The sequence below is a fragment of the Charadrius vociferus genome, unplaced genomic scaffold (genome assembly GCF_000708025.1).
Source record: "Charadrius vociferus isolate BGI_N301 unplaced genomic scaffold, ASM70802v2 scaffold585, whole genome shotgun sequence".
Taxonomy (NCBI): domain Eukaryota; kingdom Metazoa; phylum Chordata; class Aves; order Charadriiformes; family Charadriidae; genus Charadrius; species Charadrius vociferus.
In genome coordinates this window covers 12232-30358 of record NW_009648642.1, presented here as the reverse complement: position 1 = coordinate 30358, position 18127 = coordinate 12232, and the positions used below count along the sequence as shown (strand labels likewise).

At 56.6% G+C, this 18127-nt stretch overlaps 1 protein-coding gene across 1 annotated transcript in view; it reads left to right on the top strand.

Annotated features, from left to right (window-relative positions):
* ABCA3 (ATP-binding cassette, sub-family A (ABC1), member 3) overlaps positions 1–18127 on the top strand; it is a 25114-nt gene that overhangs the window by 4775 nt on the left and 2212 nt on the right. Inside the window, exons 5-29 of the mRNA XM_009886362.1 lie at positions 1304–1676; positions 2449–2565; positions 3165–3285; positions 3853–4026; positions 4666–4847; positions 6050–6196; positions 6537–6666; positions 7478–7632; positions 8469–8624; positions 8964–9174; positions 9470–9620; positions 10134–10232; positions 10417–10609; positions 11405–11708; positions 12034–12307; positions 12856–13060; positions 13530–13749; positions 13990–14148; positions 14709–14881; positions 15178–15312; positions 15459–15653; positions 16832–17019; positions 17125–17295; positions 17544–17731; positions 17839–17912. Coding sequence (XP_009884664.1) covers positions 1304–1676; positions 2449–2565; positions 3165–3285; positions 3853–4026; positions 4666–4847; positions 6050–6196; positions 6537–6666; positions 7478–7632; positions 8469–8624; positions 8964–9174; positions 9470–9620; positions 10134–10232; positions 10417–10609; positions 11405–11708; positions 12034–12307; positions 12856–13060; positions 13530–13749; positions 13990–14148; positions 14709–14881; positions 15178–15312; positions 15459–15653; positions 16832–17019; positions 17125–17295; positions 17544–17731; positions 17839–17912 — 4495 coding nt within the window. The remainder of the gene's footprint in view (positions 1–1303; positions 1677–2448; positions 2566–3164; positions 3286–3852; positions 4027–4665; positions 4848–6049; positions 6197–6536; positions 6667–7477; positions 7633–8468; positions 8625–8963; positions 9175–9469; positions 9621–10133; positions 10233–10416; positions 10610–11404; positions 11709–12033; positions 12308–12855; positions 13061–13529; positions 13750–13989; positions 14149–14708; positions 14882–15177; positions 15313–15458; positions 15654–16831; positions 17020–17124; positions 17296–17543; positions 17732–17838; positions 17913–18127) is intronic.

Below are 18127 nucleotides of genomic sequence, written 5' to 3'. Positions count from 1 at the left end.
TGAGGGCCACCTCTCCTCCGCCGCAGGCTATTGCGCGGCCAAAGAGACGGGGGGGATTTTCCATACAGCAGCTCGGCTCGTTACAGAGATTCACCGAGGCTCTGAGCTTTTAAATAAGTAGTTTAGTTTTTTTTAAAAAAATTAAATCAGTTTTTAAAATTAATTAATTTTATGTAAGTACTTGAAATATTTATTATCTATAATATTTATTCAAATATTATCCCGTGACTTCCTGGGCACTGCTGGCCTTGGGTACCTCTGCTGGGCAGGGTTGGATAAGCATAAATTTTTCTTAAGTGAATTTTATTTAAACTTAATTTCCCCCTCCCCCCACCCCCTTTTTATATTTTTAATGGAAAATTTATTTCAGGGTCCAAACTGCTCAGTGTTGCTCGTGCTGCTTAAATACTTTAAATAGAGCAATTCTGTGGTTTGAGCGTAGGTTTTTCAAGCAGAGCAAGCCAAACCGCTGACCGAGCGGGAGCGGGGACGTTGCCGGAGCTGGCGCTGCTTTGGGACTTGGTTTTTTGGGAGCTTCCCCTGCGGCTGCAGAAGGGATATTTCCCTGCGCTGGCTTTCTCCTTCCGTCGTCGTCGTTCGATGGCGCTGCCAAGGAAAAGGTTGAGGCCGAGAAAGCGGGCGAACAGGTTTTGCTCATGCAGTGTAAATAAACCTGAGCCCCAGAGGACGGTATCTCCTGGGTGAAATGTCCCACGGGACGGGGTGACCGGCAGCCCACATCCATTCCCTCGCCCCAGTGTTTGCTTAGTCGATTAGTTAATGTGAAACATTGTTCTTGATCTCATATTCATACTTTTTTCCTCCTCTGTCTCGGTCACTTTAAACAACTGACTTTCCAAATGCTCATTTGGGGCTTTGTGAGCAGAATTTGAGTTTCCGTTCAAGTAACACGTGGCAAAAATCCCATGTAAAAAATAAACTAGTTGAAAGTTAAAAATCTTACTGTTTTCTAACACACAAAAATTTCAAGTAACGGGATATATTCATCATCACCAAAACCTGTGTAGTATCCCATATTCTCTTGGGTTACAAAAAAAAAGGGACGAAATACAAGCTCAGTGACAGTGGTGGTGGTTAATGATGATGGAGAATCGCCCCCCTCTCAAAAACACAGCCGAGCCTGCAGAATGGCGATGGCAGTTTAAATTGGGTTTTCCTGCCAGCTGCTTTTGAATGATGATTATGAGAGACTGGAATGGCTGGGATAGAAATCCTTCCCGAGCCCCTCTGCGCCTGCAGGAGCATGTCTATTTAGCGATGCTTATTTTGCTTTTCCTACAAGGTCTTTGTTTTTCTTCTATGTTGTTCTTCCCAAGTGGTTTCTCTCCTTCTGCCAACATCTCCCTCCAAAACCCGGACCCACCTCTATTCCCCCGTATCATTTTTGCCGTGCAGGCTACATCCGAGAAGGTTTCCTGGCGGTGCAGCACGCGGTGGACAGAGCCATCATGCAGTACCACGCCAACGCCAGCTCCACCAGCCTGTTGGAGAACATCACGGTGGTGGTGCAGCGCTTCCCCTACCCGGCGTACGTCAACGACCTCTTCCTCCTCGCCATCCAGAACCAGCTGCCCCTGCTGCTCATGCTCAGCTTCACCTACACGTCGCTCAACATCGTCCGTGCTGTCGTCCATGAGAAGGAGAAGAAGCTGAAGGTAATGTGAGCGGTGGGACATCTGGGTGCTCCCCTCCCTTTGCGGCGTTTCCCAATCGACGCTGCCTCTAAATTCGGAACAAAATCCTCCCCTCGGGTTTGGAGCCAGCGAGCAGGAGGTGGGGATGGCAGTGGATTAGCAAACCCCAGGGAGGAATGTCGCTAATCCTGCGGCCGGGATGCAGCGCGGCTCTCCTTGCCGTGCGGCCAAGGCGGCTGGACCGAAGGGCTGGTGTTTCTCATGGACTGGAAGGTGGCTCGGAGAGAGGGCAACACTTGTGGATTCCAGAGTTTTGCAGATTTGGGAGTTCAGCAAGCAAGATCTTTTGTCTTTTGAGTGCAGAAACCCGTGCGTCTGAGTCGCGTTGTGGGGGCGGTTGGAGCTCAGCTGATGTGGTGGTTGCGACAGCAGGGCTGAGTGTGCAGGGCTTGGCTTCCCCTGGGCCTTGGGTTGTCCTACCCTCTGCCCCGCTGCCGGATGACCACGGTGGCCCTGCTGGCCTCAGCTGCTGGGGTTTTGGGTTCAACTCAGCTCTTGGGGGAGATGTTCTCCTGCAGCGGTGGCAGCCCCTGTCCAGGGAGGGGCGGGGGGACACCGTGCAATGCTGAAGGCTGCGCAGGACCACTTTGGTGGCACCTGGAGCTGCCGCCTCCCTCGCTAGTGCTGCAGGGCAAAGCCACCACCACCCCCCTCGAGCAGGGCCTCCACCTCGCCCTGGCCATGCCTGGGAAGTGTGGGTGCAGCCCTGGGTGACGGCGTGACCTCCCCGCAGGAGTACATGCACATGATGGGCCTCAGCAACTGGTTGCACTGGAGCGCCTGGTTCCTCATGTTCTTCCTCTTCCTCCTGGTGTCCGTGTTTTTCGTCACCGTGCTCTTCTGCGTCCAGGTGAGCGTCTTTCCCCAGGCCACTGTTCTGCAGGCCAGAAGCTCTCTGTGCTGGCAGGTCACAGGGATGACAAGGCTCCTCTGCCGTGGGCTGGGCTGTCCTGGTGTCTCAGGACTCCTCCACCTGCGTAATGGAGGCTGGATTTGGCCTTTCCCAGAGCTGGGTGGGCAGCGCTGGCCCCCACAGCTGCTTTTCACGATAGGGTTGACCTCCCCAGGAGGTGGTCTGGGGGTTGGGAGCCCCACGGGCACTGGGGAGGCCCAGAGAGTCCCATGCAGAGCAGGACCACCCTGCACCCACACAGCCCTGCACCCCCTTGGAGGGACTTGAGCTCTCCTCTCTGCTTGTACCCACACCACAAGAAGCAGAAGGTGGCTGCCTGGGTGCTAAGCAAGGTGTCCCCTGCCTCTTAGACCCCACGTGGCACAAGGACAACCTGTGTTTCCTCCCTCTGGAGTGGTCTAGGAGGGCATGGATGTTCTCACCCGTCTCTCAGTTTGCCTTTAACCCATGGAGAACATCAGGTCTCGGCTGCCCCCACGTGCCTGAAGCCATGGCCGGCTTTGGCAGCCCTGGGCATAACCAGATTTTCTCGGTAGGTGAGCGAGCAGGGAGCGGTGCTCACCAACAGCGACCCCACACTGGTGTTCACCTTCCTCGCCATCTTCTCCATCTCCTCTATCTCCTTCAACTTCATGGTGAGCACCTTCTTCTCGCGAGGTGAGTCCCTCCCTCCCTGGCTGGCTCCTTGCATTGCTGACCCGCGGGGCTGGCGGGGGGAAATCTCTGAAATCTTTGGTTAATTTTAGTTGGGAGGCAGCTCTGGAGGACATCGGTCCATTCTGCTCAAAGCAGGGCCAGGCCCAGAGTTACGTGAGGTTGTACAGGACCCCGTGTTGGATAACTTGCTTCCATATGTGGAGCCGGGGGGGGGGGCTTTCTTCTCTTTTTTGGCTGGATCTTCCCCGCGCTGTGTGAGAAGGGATGTGTGTACTGTCACTTTCCAAACCAGACAAGCTCATGTGCTAGAATGTTGTCTGGTTGTCTTGGCCCCAGGGTGCTCTGGTTTGGGACGGGCAGGGTGCTTCTGCAGCTGCCCACCACTGGGTCAGTGTCTGACGCTGCTCCTGCCTTGCTATGGGCTGTGGAGACATCCTCGTCCTGCCCCGCCGTACCCACTCTTGGTTGCAAAAGGCTTGAATCTTCCCTGGATGGAAAGCTGGTGAGAAATATTTGGTGGCATCACCATATTGACATTTTCCTTCCTGCTTTTCTCTGTGCTGGCAGCAAACGTCGCGGCTGCCGCTGGCGGCTTCCTCTACTTCTTCTCCTACATCCCTTACTTCTTCATCTCGCCCCGCTACGACCTGATGTCCCACAGCCAGAAGCTGGCCTCCTGCCTCATCTCCAACGTGGCCATGGCCATGGGGGCACAGCTTATAGGCATGTTCGAAGGAAAAGGTGAGTGAGTCTCTCCATTTTTAGTGGTGGGTTGGGACTGGCTTGTGGTGCGGGGTGAAGGGTGGAAAGAAGTGAGGGGAGAAGCACTTTCCTGCTCCTAACAAGAGCAGGAGGGCTAATTGCTGATTGCTCCTACAGGTCTTATCAGCTTTGCCCCTCCGAACCTGTGCCCCTGGCAGTCTGGGCTGTGCAAAATGCCATCATCGCTTTAATTACAAAGCAGATTCTGTTCTAAGGAATGGGAATCCATTGTGTTTCCTCCTTCCCAATATATATACATCTTTAATTTCTATGTTAATAAGAAATTGCTGTTGGTTCCAGCAGAGGCCACGCTTTTGCAAAGTGATGGCACTAAGAAAGCGGTTGCGGTGACGGGAGGGCAATAGCTGGAGAAGAGATTGCTTCTTCCCCAGGCGGTTGTAGAGAATGTGATGGAAGAAGCGTGATGGGGTGGGGACCCTCGAGATGGCAGCGTGCTTTCTGCTGCATCTTCTCCCTCCGTCTTTAGAAGGGATCGTAGAGCACGTGCTGCTCGTTACCGAGCAGCGAATTAGGACAGGGGATGCTATCTGCCAGTCTTGGAGAGCACTTTGTCCTTCTGGGCATGTGGAGGTAGGCAGTGTCCCTTCTGCATTGCAGGAACCGGCATTCAGTGGAGGGACCTCATGAAGCCCGTCAGCGTGGACGACAACTTTACCGTAGCCCAAGTGCTGGGGATGCTGCTCCTGGACTCGGCGCTCTACGGCGTGGTGGCCTGGTACGTGGAGGCCGTCTTTCCAGGGGAGTACGGCGTGCCTCAGCCGTGGTACTTCTTCTTGACGGTGAGCACTGCTTACACACCCCTTCCAGGGGGGCTTCGCTCGGGGGTGGTCCCTGCTTCTGTGCTAGGCGGTGGGCCACACTAACACAAGGGTGGCACCATCTGGCCTCCAAAATCAAGGGGTCTGCAGCACGTCCTCAGTAAAGGCTGAAGCAGCTGTGGTTTTTTTACTGAATATGAAGGTTGTCTTGGCTTTAAGGCGTTGTCCCGACACTTCTTGGCACGCAGGGTGTTGTTAAGTGTCTCCGTGCCCAAGCGAAGGCGTTGGAGAGACGCCCGGGGTGTGAGCGACCGGATCCAGTCATTTGAAACTCCCCGAGCGGCGTGATCCGGGGCGGTGTGTGTCCTGCTGCCAGCTCCCCCCTGCTGGTGCCAGGGGATGGGTGACGGCTGTCACCCCGACAGCTGAGCTGCCCTCGCTCTGCCCAGTCAAACGCTCGGCGTCATCTCCTGCGGCTGTCGCTGCGGCCGTTCCTGCAGCTCAACTGGCTGCGGAGAGCTCTTCAAGCCACAGCGACACAATCGGTTTTGGTCCTTTGTGCCCCTTGTTATTTGATCAGGAGGTTTTTCCTCCTCCCCTCTAAATTCCTTATCCCAGCAGTTTTGCCCCAGCATCCCGCTCCCTCTTGCAGCTAGACCGGGGTAGCAGAGACCTGTCTGCCAAAAGTCACAGTGGGATGCTAAGTTTGGGTCCGGGAGTTGTTGAATTGCTATTTCCACAGGGATTTAAGATCCCAAACACTTATTGTCATTCCTAGAGAGCCAAGTAAAAAAAAAAAAAAAGAGGCTGTAATTGCAGCAGCGGGACCCCAGGCTCATTGTATTTAGTGTATGTCAAGGATTCTAGAGGGGGTGATGATCCATTGTGTGGGCTCTTCTGAGCAGGGTGCTTCTGCCTGAGCAGTTTTGCTTGTCGTTGAAGTACTGACCTTTTCCATGGGAACAAAGATGGGGAAAAGCCACCCGTATAATCAGGGGCAATCCTGCTGTAAGGGAGAAGCAGGGGAAGGCAGCAGGGCAGGAGGAGCGGTTCTGTTCTCTGACCTGCCTGCTGAAGATGCGCTGGTTGGCAATTCCCAGGCCGAGGAGAGTGGTCTTGGGGATCCCTGGGAGGCATCTGCACTGGGAAGAGGGTGGACGAGGCTGGGGAGAAGGGATGGTCCGTATCGTGCCTGAGTTTCTGTCTCTGCCTCCTTCCATCAGCCCTCGTACTGGTGTGGGCGCCCCAGGACTGTCGTGGGGAAAGAGAAGGAGGAGGAGGAGGACCCTGAGAAAGCACTGAAGAGCCAGTACATTGAGGAGGAACCTGCCGACCTTGTGTCAGGAATCAAAATAAAGCACCTTTCCAAGGTACCCACTGCACAGCACAGTGCAAACGCATCATAATGTTGTTTTTTGTAAAAACTGCTGCCTGCCGGCAGCTTCCATATCATTTCGCTGCCCTCCTCGCCCGGGGCTGTGTTGCTTGGCTGCTGTGAGGCAGGTGAAGCTCTTCCCCAGAGCTGGCTGCGTTTTCTTGTGGGTTGAAGCGTTAGGTACTTGCAGGTGCAGTGACATCTATATTTAACCCGAATTAGACCTGTTGTCTAATGCCGACACCACGTGAGCATCGTGGGCTTTGAACGGAGAGAGCAGATCTGAGAGCACTTGCTTCGAGTGCAACATTGACTTGTTAACGTGATCTCCGCAGGTCTTCAAAGTGGGAAACAAGATGAAAGAGGCAGTCAAGGACCTAACGGTGAACATGTACGAAGGGCAGATCACCGTCCTGTTGGGACACAACGGTGCTGGAAAGACCACCACTCTGTCCATCCTCACAGGTAGGAACCGCGTCCTGCTGTGGGGCTGGCACGGGGCAGGGAAGGGCTGATGGTTTGACTTGCAGAGGGGAGCTGAACCCCATCTCTGAGGTTGGGGAGGGGTTTTTGCTCTTCCCCAGAGCCCCTTCGGTTCACTGAGCTGTTGGCCAGGGATGCCGGGGTGTTGAGAGGCACGTCGCTGCCTGGGGAGGTGGAGGGATGGTGGGGGTCCTTGCTCAGCCCTCCACGAGAGTAGGATCAGCCGGTGGGGAAAATGACAGCAGGTCTTAGTGTTGGAGAGTCCTGAGAAGAGAAAGGACCCGCTGTAGGATGGGTCTCTGCAGGCTTTGCAACAATAAGGCAGAGAGGGCACAGGCCAAGAACTGACTTCATCATTCCTGAGCTGCTGAGCTCTGGGCAGCCTATTTTGGCATGGTGGACATGGTGACCTTCGATGGTCCTTTCCTCCCTGTTCCCTGCCACTTTGCGCTGCTGCTGCCAGCCCAGGGCGCTCAGGACCTTCCCTGGAGATCTGCCCTGGCCTCGCCTGGACCTCTGCCAGGCTTGCCTGCCCATTTCCCTCCTTGCCTGCCCGCTCTGGCGGCACTGCCAGCTCCACCTCCCACCCATGGATGCCGTGCAGCCCACCCTGCGGGCGGGAGGAGAAAGCAAACCATGTCCCAGCTTGAGCAAGAGACCAGCTTGCTCTGACTTTTGGCAGAAAGCTGGAGTAGGGGGATGCTGGGCAGGACCCCCACCTTTCCGCTGGCTTTTTGCCACCCGGGGTTGTCCTCACCTCTGAGTCGAGGTCGCTGTGTCTTGCTCCTCCCAGGCCTGCACTCTCCGACGGGCGGACAGGCCTACATCAACGGCTACGAGATCTCCCAGGACATGGTCCTGATCCGCCGCAGCCTGGGCCTGTGTCCCCAGCACGATGTCCTCTTTGACAACATGACGGTGGAAGAGCACCTCCACTTCTACGCAGGGGTGAGCACGGAGCTTCAGGGGGAGCGCTGCTGGGCCCCCGGGAGCCAGCCCTGGGGGAAGCACCCTGAAGCCACCCTGTGGCTTTCTGAGGCTGGGAAAGCCTGGTGAGATCCATCAAGCAGGTCCAGAGGAGGGCCACAAAAATGATCAGAGGGTGTCCTCTTCTATGAGGACAGGCTGGAGAGTTGGGGTTGTTCAGTCTGGAGAAGAGAAGACTCCAGGGAGACTGTGGCCTTTCAGTTCTTCAAGGGGGCTTATAAGAAAGGTGGGGACAGACTTTTCAGCAGGGTCTGTTGCAACAGGACAAGGGGTAATGGCTTTAAAATAAAAGAGGGAAGAGTCAGACTAGATATAAGGAAGGAGGTTTTTACGCTGAGGGTGGTGAGACACTGGCCCAGGTTGCCCAGAGAGGTGGCAGATGCCCCATCCCTGGAAACATTCCAGGTCAGGTTGGATGGAGCTCTGGGCAAGCTGATCTAGTTGAAAATGTCCCTGCCCACGGCAGGGGGTTGGGCTAGATAGCTTTTAAAGGTCCCTTCAACCCAAACCATTCTATGATAAGCCTCTTTCCCCCTCATCCACAGGCAGGAGCTCCCTGCTTGGAGGAGTGGAGTGTCAGAGGCAACGTGGCTCTGTGGAGACCCACACGCTGGCTGTGCCACCTCCTTTGGGATCGGGCAGGAGTCCATCTCTGTGCTTCCCCGCTTTCTTGCTGGGTGTGGAGGAGGGAGCGTGATGGGGTTTAATGGCTGGTGGCTGATGTGGTGGGAAGGGTCTTTGCCAGAGACATGTAGCCCTGCAGGCAGGCTCAACCCTCCCTTCCCCCTCTCTGGCAGCTGAAGGGGTACCCACCCTCCAAGTGCCCCGAGGAGATCAACCACATCCTGAGGATCCTCAACCTGGAGGACAAGCGCCACTCTCTGACCAAGGCGCTCTCTGGTGGCATGAAGCGCAAGCTCTCCATTGGCATCGCCCTCATTGGGGACTCCAAGGCAAGCATCTGCAGCGGGGCTCACCTCGAACCTTTCTCCTTGAGGCCAACGTAGGCCCTTCTGGTGGCTCTGAGGCTGTCCCTCACCCGTGGTGAGCCAGTGACAGATGCAGAGACAGCGAGGAGGGGGCAGTAGCACCTCCACAAAGCGGGACAACTCTTGAGGACAACAACCTGAGGCTGCAGTGCAGCTCTGCTGCCCGTTAGCTGCTCCCCCAAGCAACATCACTGCATGCGTTTTGGGAGGTCAAGGCTTCTTCTGGGCCCTGGGGTTGCCCCCTCCTGTGCTGCTGTGCCTCTCCCAGCCCCTTTTTGACCAGCACCCATCTCCTGTGTGCAGGTGGTGATGCTGGATGAGCCGACGTCGGGGATGGACCCAGCCTCTCGCAGGGCCACGTGGGACCTCCTGCAGCAGCAGAGGAGCAACCGCACCATCCTGCTGACCACCCACTTCATGGATGAGGCTGACCTGCTGGGGGACCGCATAGCTATCATGGCCAAGGGCGAGCTGCAGTGCTGCGGCTCCTCGCTCTTCCTCAAGCGTAAATATGGTAAGGGAGGAGCAGGCAGGCTGTGCTCGATGTCGTCTTCTCGCCAGGGAGGAGCGGGAGGGGGATATAGGGCAGGGAGGGAGCGCTGCTCCTTGTCTGATGGCTGCTGGCTCTCTGTGGTGCTGTTCTGCTGCTTCCGAGGCCCATCCCCACACTTGCTCCTGCGTCGTGTCCGTAGCCCAGGCAAAGCCGTCAATGCTCTGCGGTGCCTTAGTGTCCCTCTCTGCTCCGGCACCCCGGGGCCAGGCTGTGCTGCGATTTACCCTCCTCTCCCTTCTCTTGCGGCTCTGCCCAGGGGCGGGATATCACATGGTGATGGTGAAGGAGCCCTACTGCAACCTGGGGGAGATCTCCCGCCTCATCTGTCAGTACGTGCCCAACGCCACCATGGAGAGCAATGCCGGGGCAGAGCTGTCCTTCATCCTGCCCAAGGAGAGCACGCACAGGTAACGCCATCATCCCCTGCTTTCCCTCCGCAGGTGGGTCCCCCCGTCTGCACACACCGTTGTCATGGGCTTGCTGAAGCTGCTCGCCGCATCTTCTGGGAAGGTGCAGGAGGAGGCGCGAGCCCATGGCTGCGTTGCTGGTCTTGGAAAATCGGGTTCGGTTCCTCCTTTCACCGCTGTCCTCCCTGTGCCCACCGTGTCACTGCGTGTGCGGCGACTGCATGGGACAGCACTGGTTGCTGATGGCTGGTGACGGCTGCGGTGTGTGGGGTGGCACAAACGAGGCAGGTCGTTTTGGCTCCGAAATCCAATATATGGGTAGCTGAGGTTGCCTGTGGCGAGCAAGAGCAGAAAGTGGAGCCCAAAACCTGCTCACTTGGGGAGAGTGGGGCGCTGGGTGCTGCGGGCAGCCCCGAAGTTGGCTGCAGGACTCCAACCAACTGCAGGACCACTGCCCAGAGGGTTTTAACCTCTCACGAGCGGCAGCGTCTAATGCCTCGCTTCTCCGTTCAGGTTCGAGGCCCTGTTCACGGAGCTGGAGCAGAAGCGGGAGGAGCTAGGCATCGCCAGCTATGGCGCCTCCGTCACCACCATGGAGGAAGTCTTCCTGAGGTAGGCAGGAGGGAGGCTGGCCCCGATGGGCTGTCATCTGGTGATGACCAGTTGGTGGTGGTGTCCTACACAGCCTTCCAGGGCACGTGTTGGGTTTTGTCTCTTGGGTTTGGCTTCCCCAGCTCAGAACAGCTTGATACTGCCTGGGTCCATGTTTCATCACCTGCTTTCCCTCCTGGCGCAGGGTTGGGAAGCTGGTGGACTCCAGCATGGATATCCAGGCCATCCAGCTGCCTGCTCTCCAGTACCAGCACGAGAGACGCTCCAACGACTGGGCCATGGATGACTCCAGCAGCTTGAGCGGCATGACAGATATGACAGACGACAGTGGAGCGCTCATTACGGAGGACTGCTCCAGCATCAAGCTCAACACCGGGGTGAGTCCTGAAGCTGTCAGTGCAACGGGAACGGGGAGAGGGCACATGAAGGGATTTTTTTGAGCAGCATTACCAGGTAGAGCCTCCCCCACGGCTGGTCTCATTGCATGTGGTTTGGAAGAAGATCAGCATCTTTAGGGTAAATTATTTTTAGGGTTGTTGGGGTTGGTCGCTCCCATCCTCTTCATGTTGATCTTGAGGCCTACAGAGGTGCTCTTGAAGTTGTCCCGGTTGATCTAAAGTGGTTTTCACCTGCCGTTGCTACCTCACTTGGGATTTCCAGCAGGGAGATGAGAAAAACCATCTTCCTTCCCTCGCCAGGCTTGTGTTTCAGATCCCTGGCAGCCCTTCGTGACCCGCTGCCTGTGCGCCTGTGATAAATTTCCCTGCGCTTCTCAAGGGCATGTCTCAAAGGCAGAAGGGGAGAAAGATGTTCATGGGTTTTAAAAAGCAAAGAAGATGCTTACGAGGGCCGGGCTGGGAGCTCCCAGGCGTCTCAGCCCGGTCATTTTGGCAGGCAGCCATGTTGCAGTGATCCTGTTTGTGAGGTGGAGAGGGGTGGAGGAAGGTAAAGGTCATGGCTGAAGCTGCTTTTAACACCTTAGATCCCAAAGTGACCGCGTCCCGTCGGGAAGCCGTGGCGTTTGATGGGCTGACGTGCTGTGCTGGGGTCCAGCCTTTACAGGGTTGGCTGGAGAGCAGGTTCTGCTGTGGGCTTGTGGGTTACGTGCAGGTTGGGGAGGTGGTTTTGGGGGCTGTCCGCAGCTGGCACTGACCTGACTTCTCCCCTCCCAGTTCTACCTGTGCTGCCAGCAGTTCTACGCCATGTTCATGAAGAGAGCCATGTACAGCTGGCGCAACTGGAAGATGGTGGCAGCGCAGTTCCTCGTGCCTCTGATCTTCACTGCCTTTGCCCTCATCGTGGCCAAGACCTTCCCGGGACCCAGGGACTCCTCTCTGCTGAGGCTGACGCTGGAGCCCTACGGCCAGACCATCGTGCCTTTCTCCATCTCGGCCACCTCGGGTCTGTCGCAGAGGTTGGCGGAGCAGTACGTGGAGCTGCTGGACGCCCAGCATCAGTCACCGCTGGAGGTGCTGGGTGAGGGTTCGCGGAGCACCCACGGAGCAGGCGATGCGCAGCGGGGTGTTCGGGAGCCACGACTTTCTTCTGCCATGGCCCTTGGTGTGGGTGTCTCAGGTCCCAGCTGCGGCATATCTGAGATGTCCCCTTGTGTCCTGTCCTGCACGGCAGAGTCCCACAGTTGGCAGGACGCCGACTCACCCAAATAGAGTTGTGTTCTCTGTAACTTTGCATTTGTGGCCATCATCGGGGCTAGGGTGGGGCTGCTGGGGGCGTTTTCCAGTTGGCCCCAGTTAGCTCTCATGTGATGGAGCCTGCTCGTAACAGCCGTGATGTTTGGCAGGTGGCCTGGAGGAGTACCTCATCTCAAGAGCCTCCGAGGAAGGGGGAGCCTTCAACGAGCACTACATCACAGCTGCCTCCTTCGAAGCAGCCGGGAACCGCACGGTGGTCACCGCGCTCTTCAACAACCAGGCGTATCACTCCCCGGCCACAGCCCTCATGCTGGCCGACAACGCCGTCTTCAGGGTACTGGCGGGCCCCAACGCCTCCATCACAGTCACCAACTACCCTCAGCCCCGCAACATCACCGAGAAGGCCAAAGACCAGCTCATGGAGTACGTCTGATGGCACAGCGCCTGCTGTCCTGCTAGGGCTTGTGACTTCCATGGGTGCAGATTGGCTCGGTTGTACTGGTGTCAGTGGAGGAGCCAGGCTGGAGCTTCTCAGACCCACACGTAGCTGTGACTGTACTCAGGAGGTCAGGAGAGCAAAGCTGTGTAGATGACTTACCTGCCTGAGCCTGGAGCCACGCCGGCCGGTGCACATATCTCAGTGGTTGGGTATTCCCCTCTAGATACTGGTTTGGGTTGGTTTTTCCTGGGTGCCCAAAAGCAGAGAGGGCTGTATGACCTCACCTGTCCCAGAGGGGACACGTGTGGGACCTCGCAAAGGCAGGAGGGAGTTTTGGGGTGTGCTAGGAGGGCTGTGTGTGGGAGATGCTCATCTTACCGAGACGTGCTTTTATTGTGCGGTGTTTCTCCTGCCTGCTGGCTGAGTGTAACCTCCACAAGAAGCACGGTGTGGGTATGCTGTCCCCGCGGAGCCTCGGCGTTGGTCAGTCGAGCTGTCCCTGTCCTAACCTGGCCCACTGCTCTCCCCACAGAGGCCAGACTGGGTTCGCCATTGCCATCAACTTGCTGTACGGCATGGCCTCGCTCGCCAGCACCTTCGCTCTGCTGCTGGTCAGCGAGCGGGCCATCAAAGCCAAGCACGTCCAGTTCGTCAGTGGAGTCTACGTGGTCAACTTCTGGCTTTCCGCCCTGCTCTGGGACATCATCAACTTCCTCATCCCTTGTGCTCTGATGCTGGTGAGTCGCCCCTGACACCCTCCTGTCCTGCCCTTGCGTGCTGCTCCTCTGGGATGTGTGTGGGTGCAGGGAAAAGGGTGAGACCGCCCGGCTCTGGCACTGTCTCAGTTAATAGAAAGGACCAGCAAGAAAGCTGTCTGGTGGTCCTGCTGGGAGCGGGGCCGTGGCCAACCAGCTGGGTCAGTTGGCTGCAGCCTCTGGCACCTGAACGCTTGAGTGTGGGCACTAGAAAAACCCAAATACATGGGAGCATGGAGGGGAATTCCCCAGATCTGCCCTTCTGCATCCCAGTCCGCAGAAAGAGGGCTTCCTTTGGGGACAGGCATGGGCTGCTGGTAGGAACCAGCTGTGACAGGTTACCTTGGTCCGTGCGCTGTTGCTGTCACCTCGCTGCGTGGGCCATGGAGGCAAGGTGGCATCTCTTGCGGTCAAGACAAACGTGCATTCTTCTCGCATTGCTGTGCCCCAGGTGATATTCCAAGCCTTCGATGTGCAAGCCTTCACCCAAGACAGCCACCTCGTTGATGTGATGCTGATCTTCCTCCTTTATGGCTGGGCCATCATTCCCCTCATGTACCTCCTCAGCTTCTTCTTCTCGGTGGCGGCCACGGCCTACACCCGTCTCACCATCTTCAACATCCTCTCAGGCACGGCCACCTTCCTCGCGGTCACTATCATGAGCATTCCAGGTGGGTCGCTGCCCTCCGTGCTTGCCCAGCACTACTGTCACCAAGAAGATCCAGCCCCCAGGGGGACTTTTTCACCCCAGGGCTGTCCCCACACTAGTGAAAAAAAACCAATGACAGTCCATTCTCACCCATTAAACGTGACAAAAATTGTTGGTTTTCCTTCCGAACTTGGAAGTATCAGGGTCTTTCTCTAAAACCAGCTAACTCCGATCTGTTGATCCTCTTGTGCTCCTCTTTTAGAGCTGGGCTTGGTGGACCTCTCCAAAACCCTGGATAAAGTCTTTCTCATCTTACCCAATTACTGCTTGGGCCAGTGCATCAGTGACTTCTACCAGAACTATGAGTTCATTCAGTTTTGTACCTCCTCTGTTGAAGCCATCTTCATCTGCAAGGCGTTCAGTGAGTCTCTGTGTTGGTCCTCACCTGGCTGTCCAGGCCATCCCACTGTAGCCACACTGGAGGGGGTCTCTGTGGGGTGGGTGCTGGAGCTGGGCAGTATCGTGGTGCCTCTAACCCTGGAGCAGTAGATCCAGGTGATGTTTCAAAGCAAAAACTGGGCAGTGGTTGACACTCATGGGTGATCCAATTAAGGAATCTTTTCCTTACTAATGATCTGGAGGCAAATGTGGGGTAGGGAGAGTTTCATAGACAAGTAAAGAAATCCTGGTGGCAAGAGTAACTTGATCTCCGCTCTGTGCCTCCACTGGGCATCTTCTGCCAGATCCCCTCCAGACCTGAATCCTCTTGTGGGAAGCGTTGAATAGAGGTGTGGGCAGGGAGCCCAGTGTGGGCTGGGATGGAGACGAGTGTTGGAAAGAGCTGTGGGCAGAGAGCCCAGTGGGGGCTGGGATGGAGATAAGCCTGGCAAAGCTTTGAGCTCGCAGCTTTCTCTGGAGCTTAGCTGCCCCTCTCCAGAGTGTGGATTGATCCAAGTCTGATTTTGTTCCATCTCTGCTCAGATATCAGTTATCAGATGAACTACTTTTCCTGGGAGACACCTGGGATCGGACGATACCTGACCTCCTTGACCATCCAGGGTTTCTCTTTCCTCTTCCTCCTTTTCCTCATTGAGACGAACCTTCTCTGGAGACTGAGGACTTTGGTCTGTGGCATCTGCAGGCGGCGGAAATGGGTGAGCTGAAGCATGTGGGAAAGAGAAGTAAGGTGCCCTCCAAACCAAGCCCAGGAGTCCCTGCGAGCTGGAGACGGGCTCTCTTCAGCTAAATCATCTTCCCAGGGGGCATCCCTGGAGCAGGTTGCTCGGAGGAGCAGATCCTGTTGAGTGTATGGGTTGGGAAAGGGAGTGAGGCGTCCACAGAGGTGGCTGATAGAAGGGACAGATCCTGCCCAGGTTGGGGGACACTGGAGGAAACCATTTGTTGCACAGCAGCCAGGTGGCCAAGAGTGTTTTTTCTCCCCCATGTTTAGGTGGCACTGCTGAACAGGGTGTCTGTGCTGCCAGAGGACCGGGACGTGGCAGATGAGAGGAAGAAGGTTTTGGAGTCACCACCAGAACTGCTGTCATCTCTCAGCAGCCCTCTGGTCATCAAAGAGCTCACCAAGGTGAGGAGAGCGTGGATAATTAACATCCTGCTGCCACCTGAGCTATGGTCCCCATGGGGCTGGTAAAGCCACCGCTTGCCTTGATGTGCCCTCGGGCACGTGGCATGTGTGATGACTGGCATGGCTTGTGCATTGGTCTCCACCAGGTCTATGACAGCCGGGAGTCCCTGCTGGCGGTGGACAGAATCTCCCTGGCAGTCAGCAGAGGGGAATGCTTTGGCCTTCTCGGCTTCAACGGAGCGGGCAAAACCACCACCTTCAAGATGCTGACCGGTGATGAAAGTATCACGTCGGGTGATGCCTTTGTGGATGGTCACAGCATTCTGGCCAACATCAAGAAGGTACTGAGGGCGGCAGGGGCAGAGGGTGGCATTACAAACAGTCCTGCATCTGCCTAGGGTGGGCCACCTTGCAAGTGCCTCTGAGGAGGAGTTGCAGTTGCAGTCGCCAGGGGTGGAGGTAATATCCCAGGGACGTTGCGTCCTTGTCTGGCCCAGCTCTCCATTATCTGGTCACCTGGAAGCAGTGCCTTCTCCACTGGGACAACAGAGATGAAACAAATAGAAGCCAAACCTTGCGAGGGTGGCAAACCCTTCATCAAAGGGCTTAGCGCCACAGTTAGAAGTGTGAAAAATCATAGAATCACAGAATGGGTTGGGTTGGAAGGGACCTTAAAGATCATCCAGTCCCACCCCCTGCCCTGGGCAGGACAACCTCCCACCAGCTCAGGTTGCTCCAAGCCCCGTCCAACCTGGCCTTGAACACCTCCAGGGATGGGGCAGCCACAGCTTCTCGGGGCAACCTGCCCCAGGGGCTCACCACCCGCACAGGGAAAAATTTCTTCCTGACATCTCATCTAAATCTCCCCTCTTCCAGTTTGAATCCACTCCCCCTCGTCCTATCGCTACACACCCTCATTGGATGACAATGTCTCTAAAACAAGTGGGTCAAACCTTTCCAGACCCTGCTAGAGGTCTTCTTGCTGGGAATTGCCCACTCCCTTTGGAAAAGCAAGAGATGAGCAGGGGTCAGGCTTTCAATTCAAGCTGTGGGTACCTCTACCACTATCAACCCCTGACAACATCAGGCAAGGAGACCATGGGGAGGGTCTGCCCTGAAATCACGATCCTGCTTGCTTCCTTCCATGGGACTCTGACTTCTGTTGGGCGCTTGTCCCCAGAGGAGGCCAGGATATGGGGAAGGTACAGAGCCTCCAGTGCTTTCCTTCTCCTGAGAGCCTGGGCCACCTGAAATGGCCCCTCACAATGAGGAACCCGCTTGGGAAACGCGACGTGAGGCCACGCAGTGTGTCCTTCCCCACCAGACCTGCTGCTCCAGTGACAGGGGAATTTCCTGCTGGTGTCACCTGCCGTTTCAGAGCTACAGCTCAGTCCCCATCGCTTTGAGCACCTTGCAGAGGTGCAGCAAAGCCCTATGGGTTCCAAGGCATCTTCTGGCTTGGACACCTCCTTGCAGAGATCTGTCTGTGAGCTAATCCCTGTCGGGTTCCTCTTCCAAGGTCCAGCAGCGGATCGGCTACTGCCCGCAGTTCGATGCCCTCCTGGACCACATGACGGGGCGCGAGACCCTGAGCATGTATGCCCGGCTGCGGGGCATCCCCGAGCGTTACATCGGCAGCTGCGTGGAGAACATGCTGAGGGGGCTGCTCCTGGAGCCCCACGCCGACAAGCTCGTGAGGACCTACAGGTGAGAGGAGATGTGGAGACACACCGTGCCCTCTGCCCCTCGTCTTGTGGGGCTCTCCCTGTGCTCATACCGGGTCTCTATCCCCATTCCCATCTCTTTCTGCAGCGGTGGTAACAAACGGAAGCTGAGCGCTGGCATTGCCCTCATCGGTGGTCCCCCCGTGATCTTCCTGGATGAACCCTCCACCGGCATGGACCCTGTGGCCCGGCGTTTGCTCTGGGATGCAGTGACACGGACACGGGAGTGTGGCAAATCCATCATCTTCACCTCTCACAGGTGACACTTGTCTGGGCAGGACTTGGCATGAGATATTGGGGAGCGGCCAGAAGGTGGTGGGGTCCAGGGGATGGGACCCACCTCCAGAGCCTGGTGGGTGGGCGCTGCCTGCAGCCAGCAGCGGCTGGCTTTGTCCTCCTCCAAAAGCCTGGAGAGGAGGGAATCCACCTATAGCCCCTTCCCAGAAGCTTCTGCTGTTCTGTCTTGGTGCTCCTGCCCTGCTGAACAAGTCTTCTTCTGTCCTGCAGCATGGAGGAGTGTGAGGCCCTGTGCACGCGGCTGGCCATCATGGTGAACGGGCAGTTCAAATGCCTGGGCAGCCCCCAGCACCTGAAAAGCAAATTCGGCAGCGGCTACACCTTGCTGGCCAAAACGCGAAGTGAGGAGGAGGGCGAGCTGCAGGCCTTCAAGGCCTTTGTGGAGAAGACTTTCCCAGGTACTGTGAGCTGCTGGAGTGGTTGTCCTCTGAGGGAGGGCAGGATGGTGGTTGGGAGCTTCAGGGAGTTTCCTAACTCAGAGCTTCTCCTTACTCATCTCTCCCAGGCAGTGTCCTGAAACACGAGCACCAGGGCATGGTACATTATCACTTGACCAACAAGAACCTCAGCTGGGCACAGGTAAGGGGGTGCTGGGGCACATCCCACCCCATTGCAGGGGAGGGCTGGAGGGGCAGCCCTATTCCTGCCCCTTCGTGTGCTCTTGACCGTACAATCATAGAATGGTTTGGGTTGGAAGGGACCTTAAAGACCATCCCACCCCCTGCCCTGGGCAGGGACACCTCCCACCAGCCCAGGTTGCTCCAAGCCCCGTCCAACCTGGCCTTGAACACCTC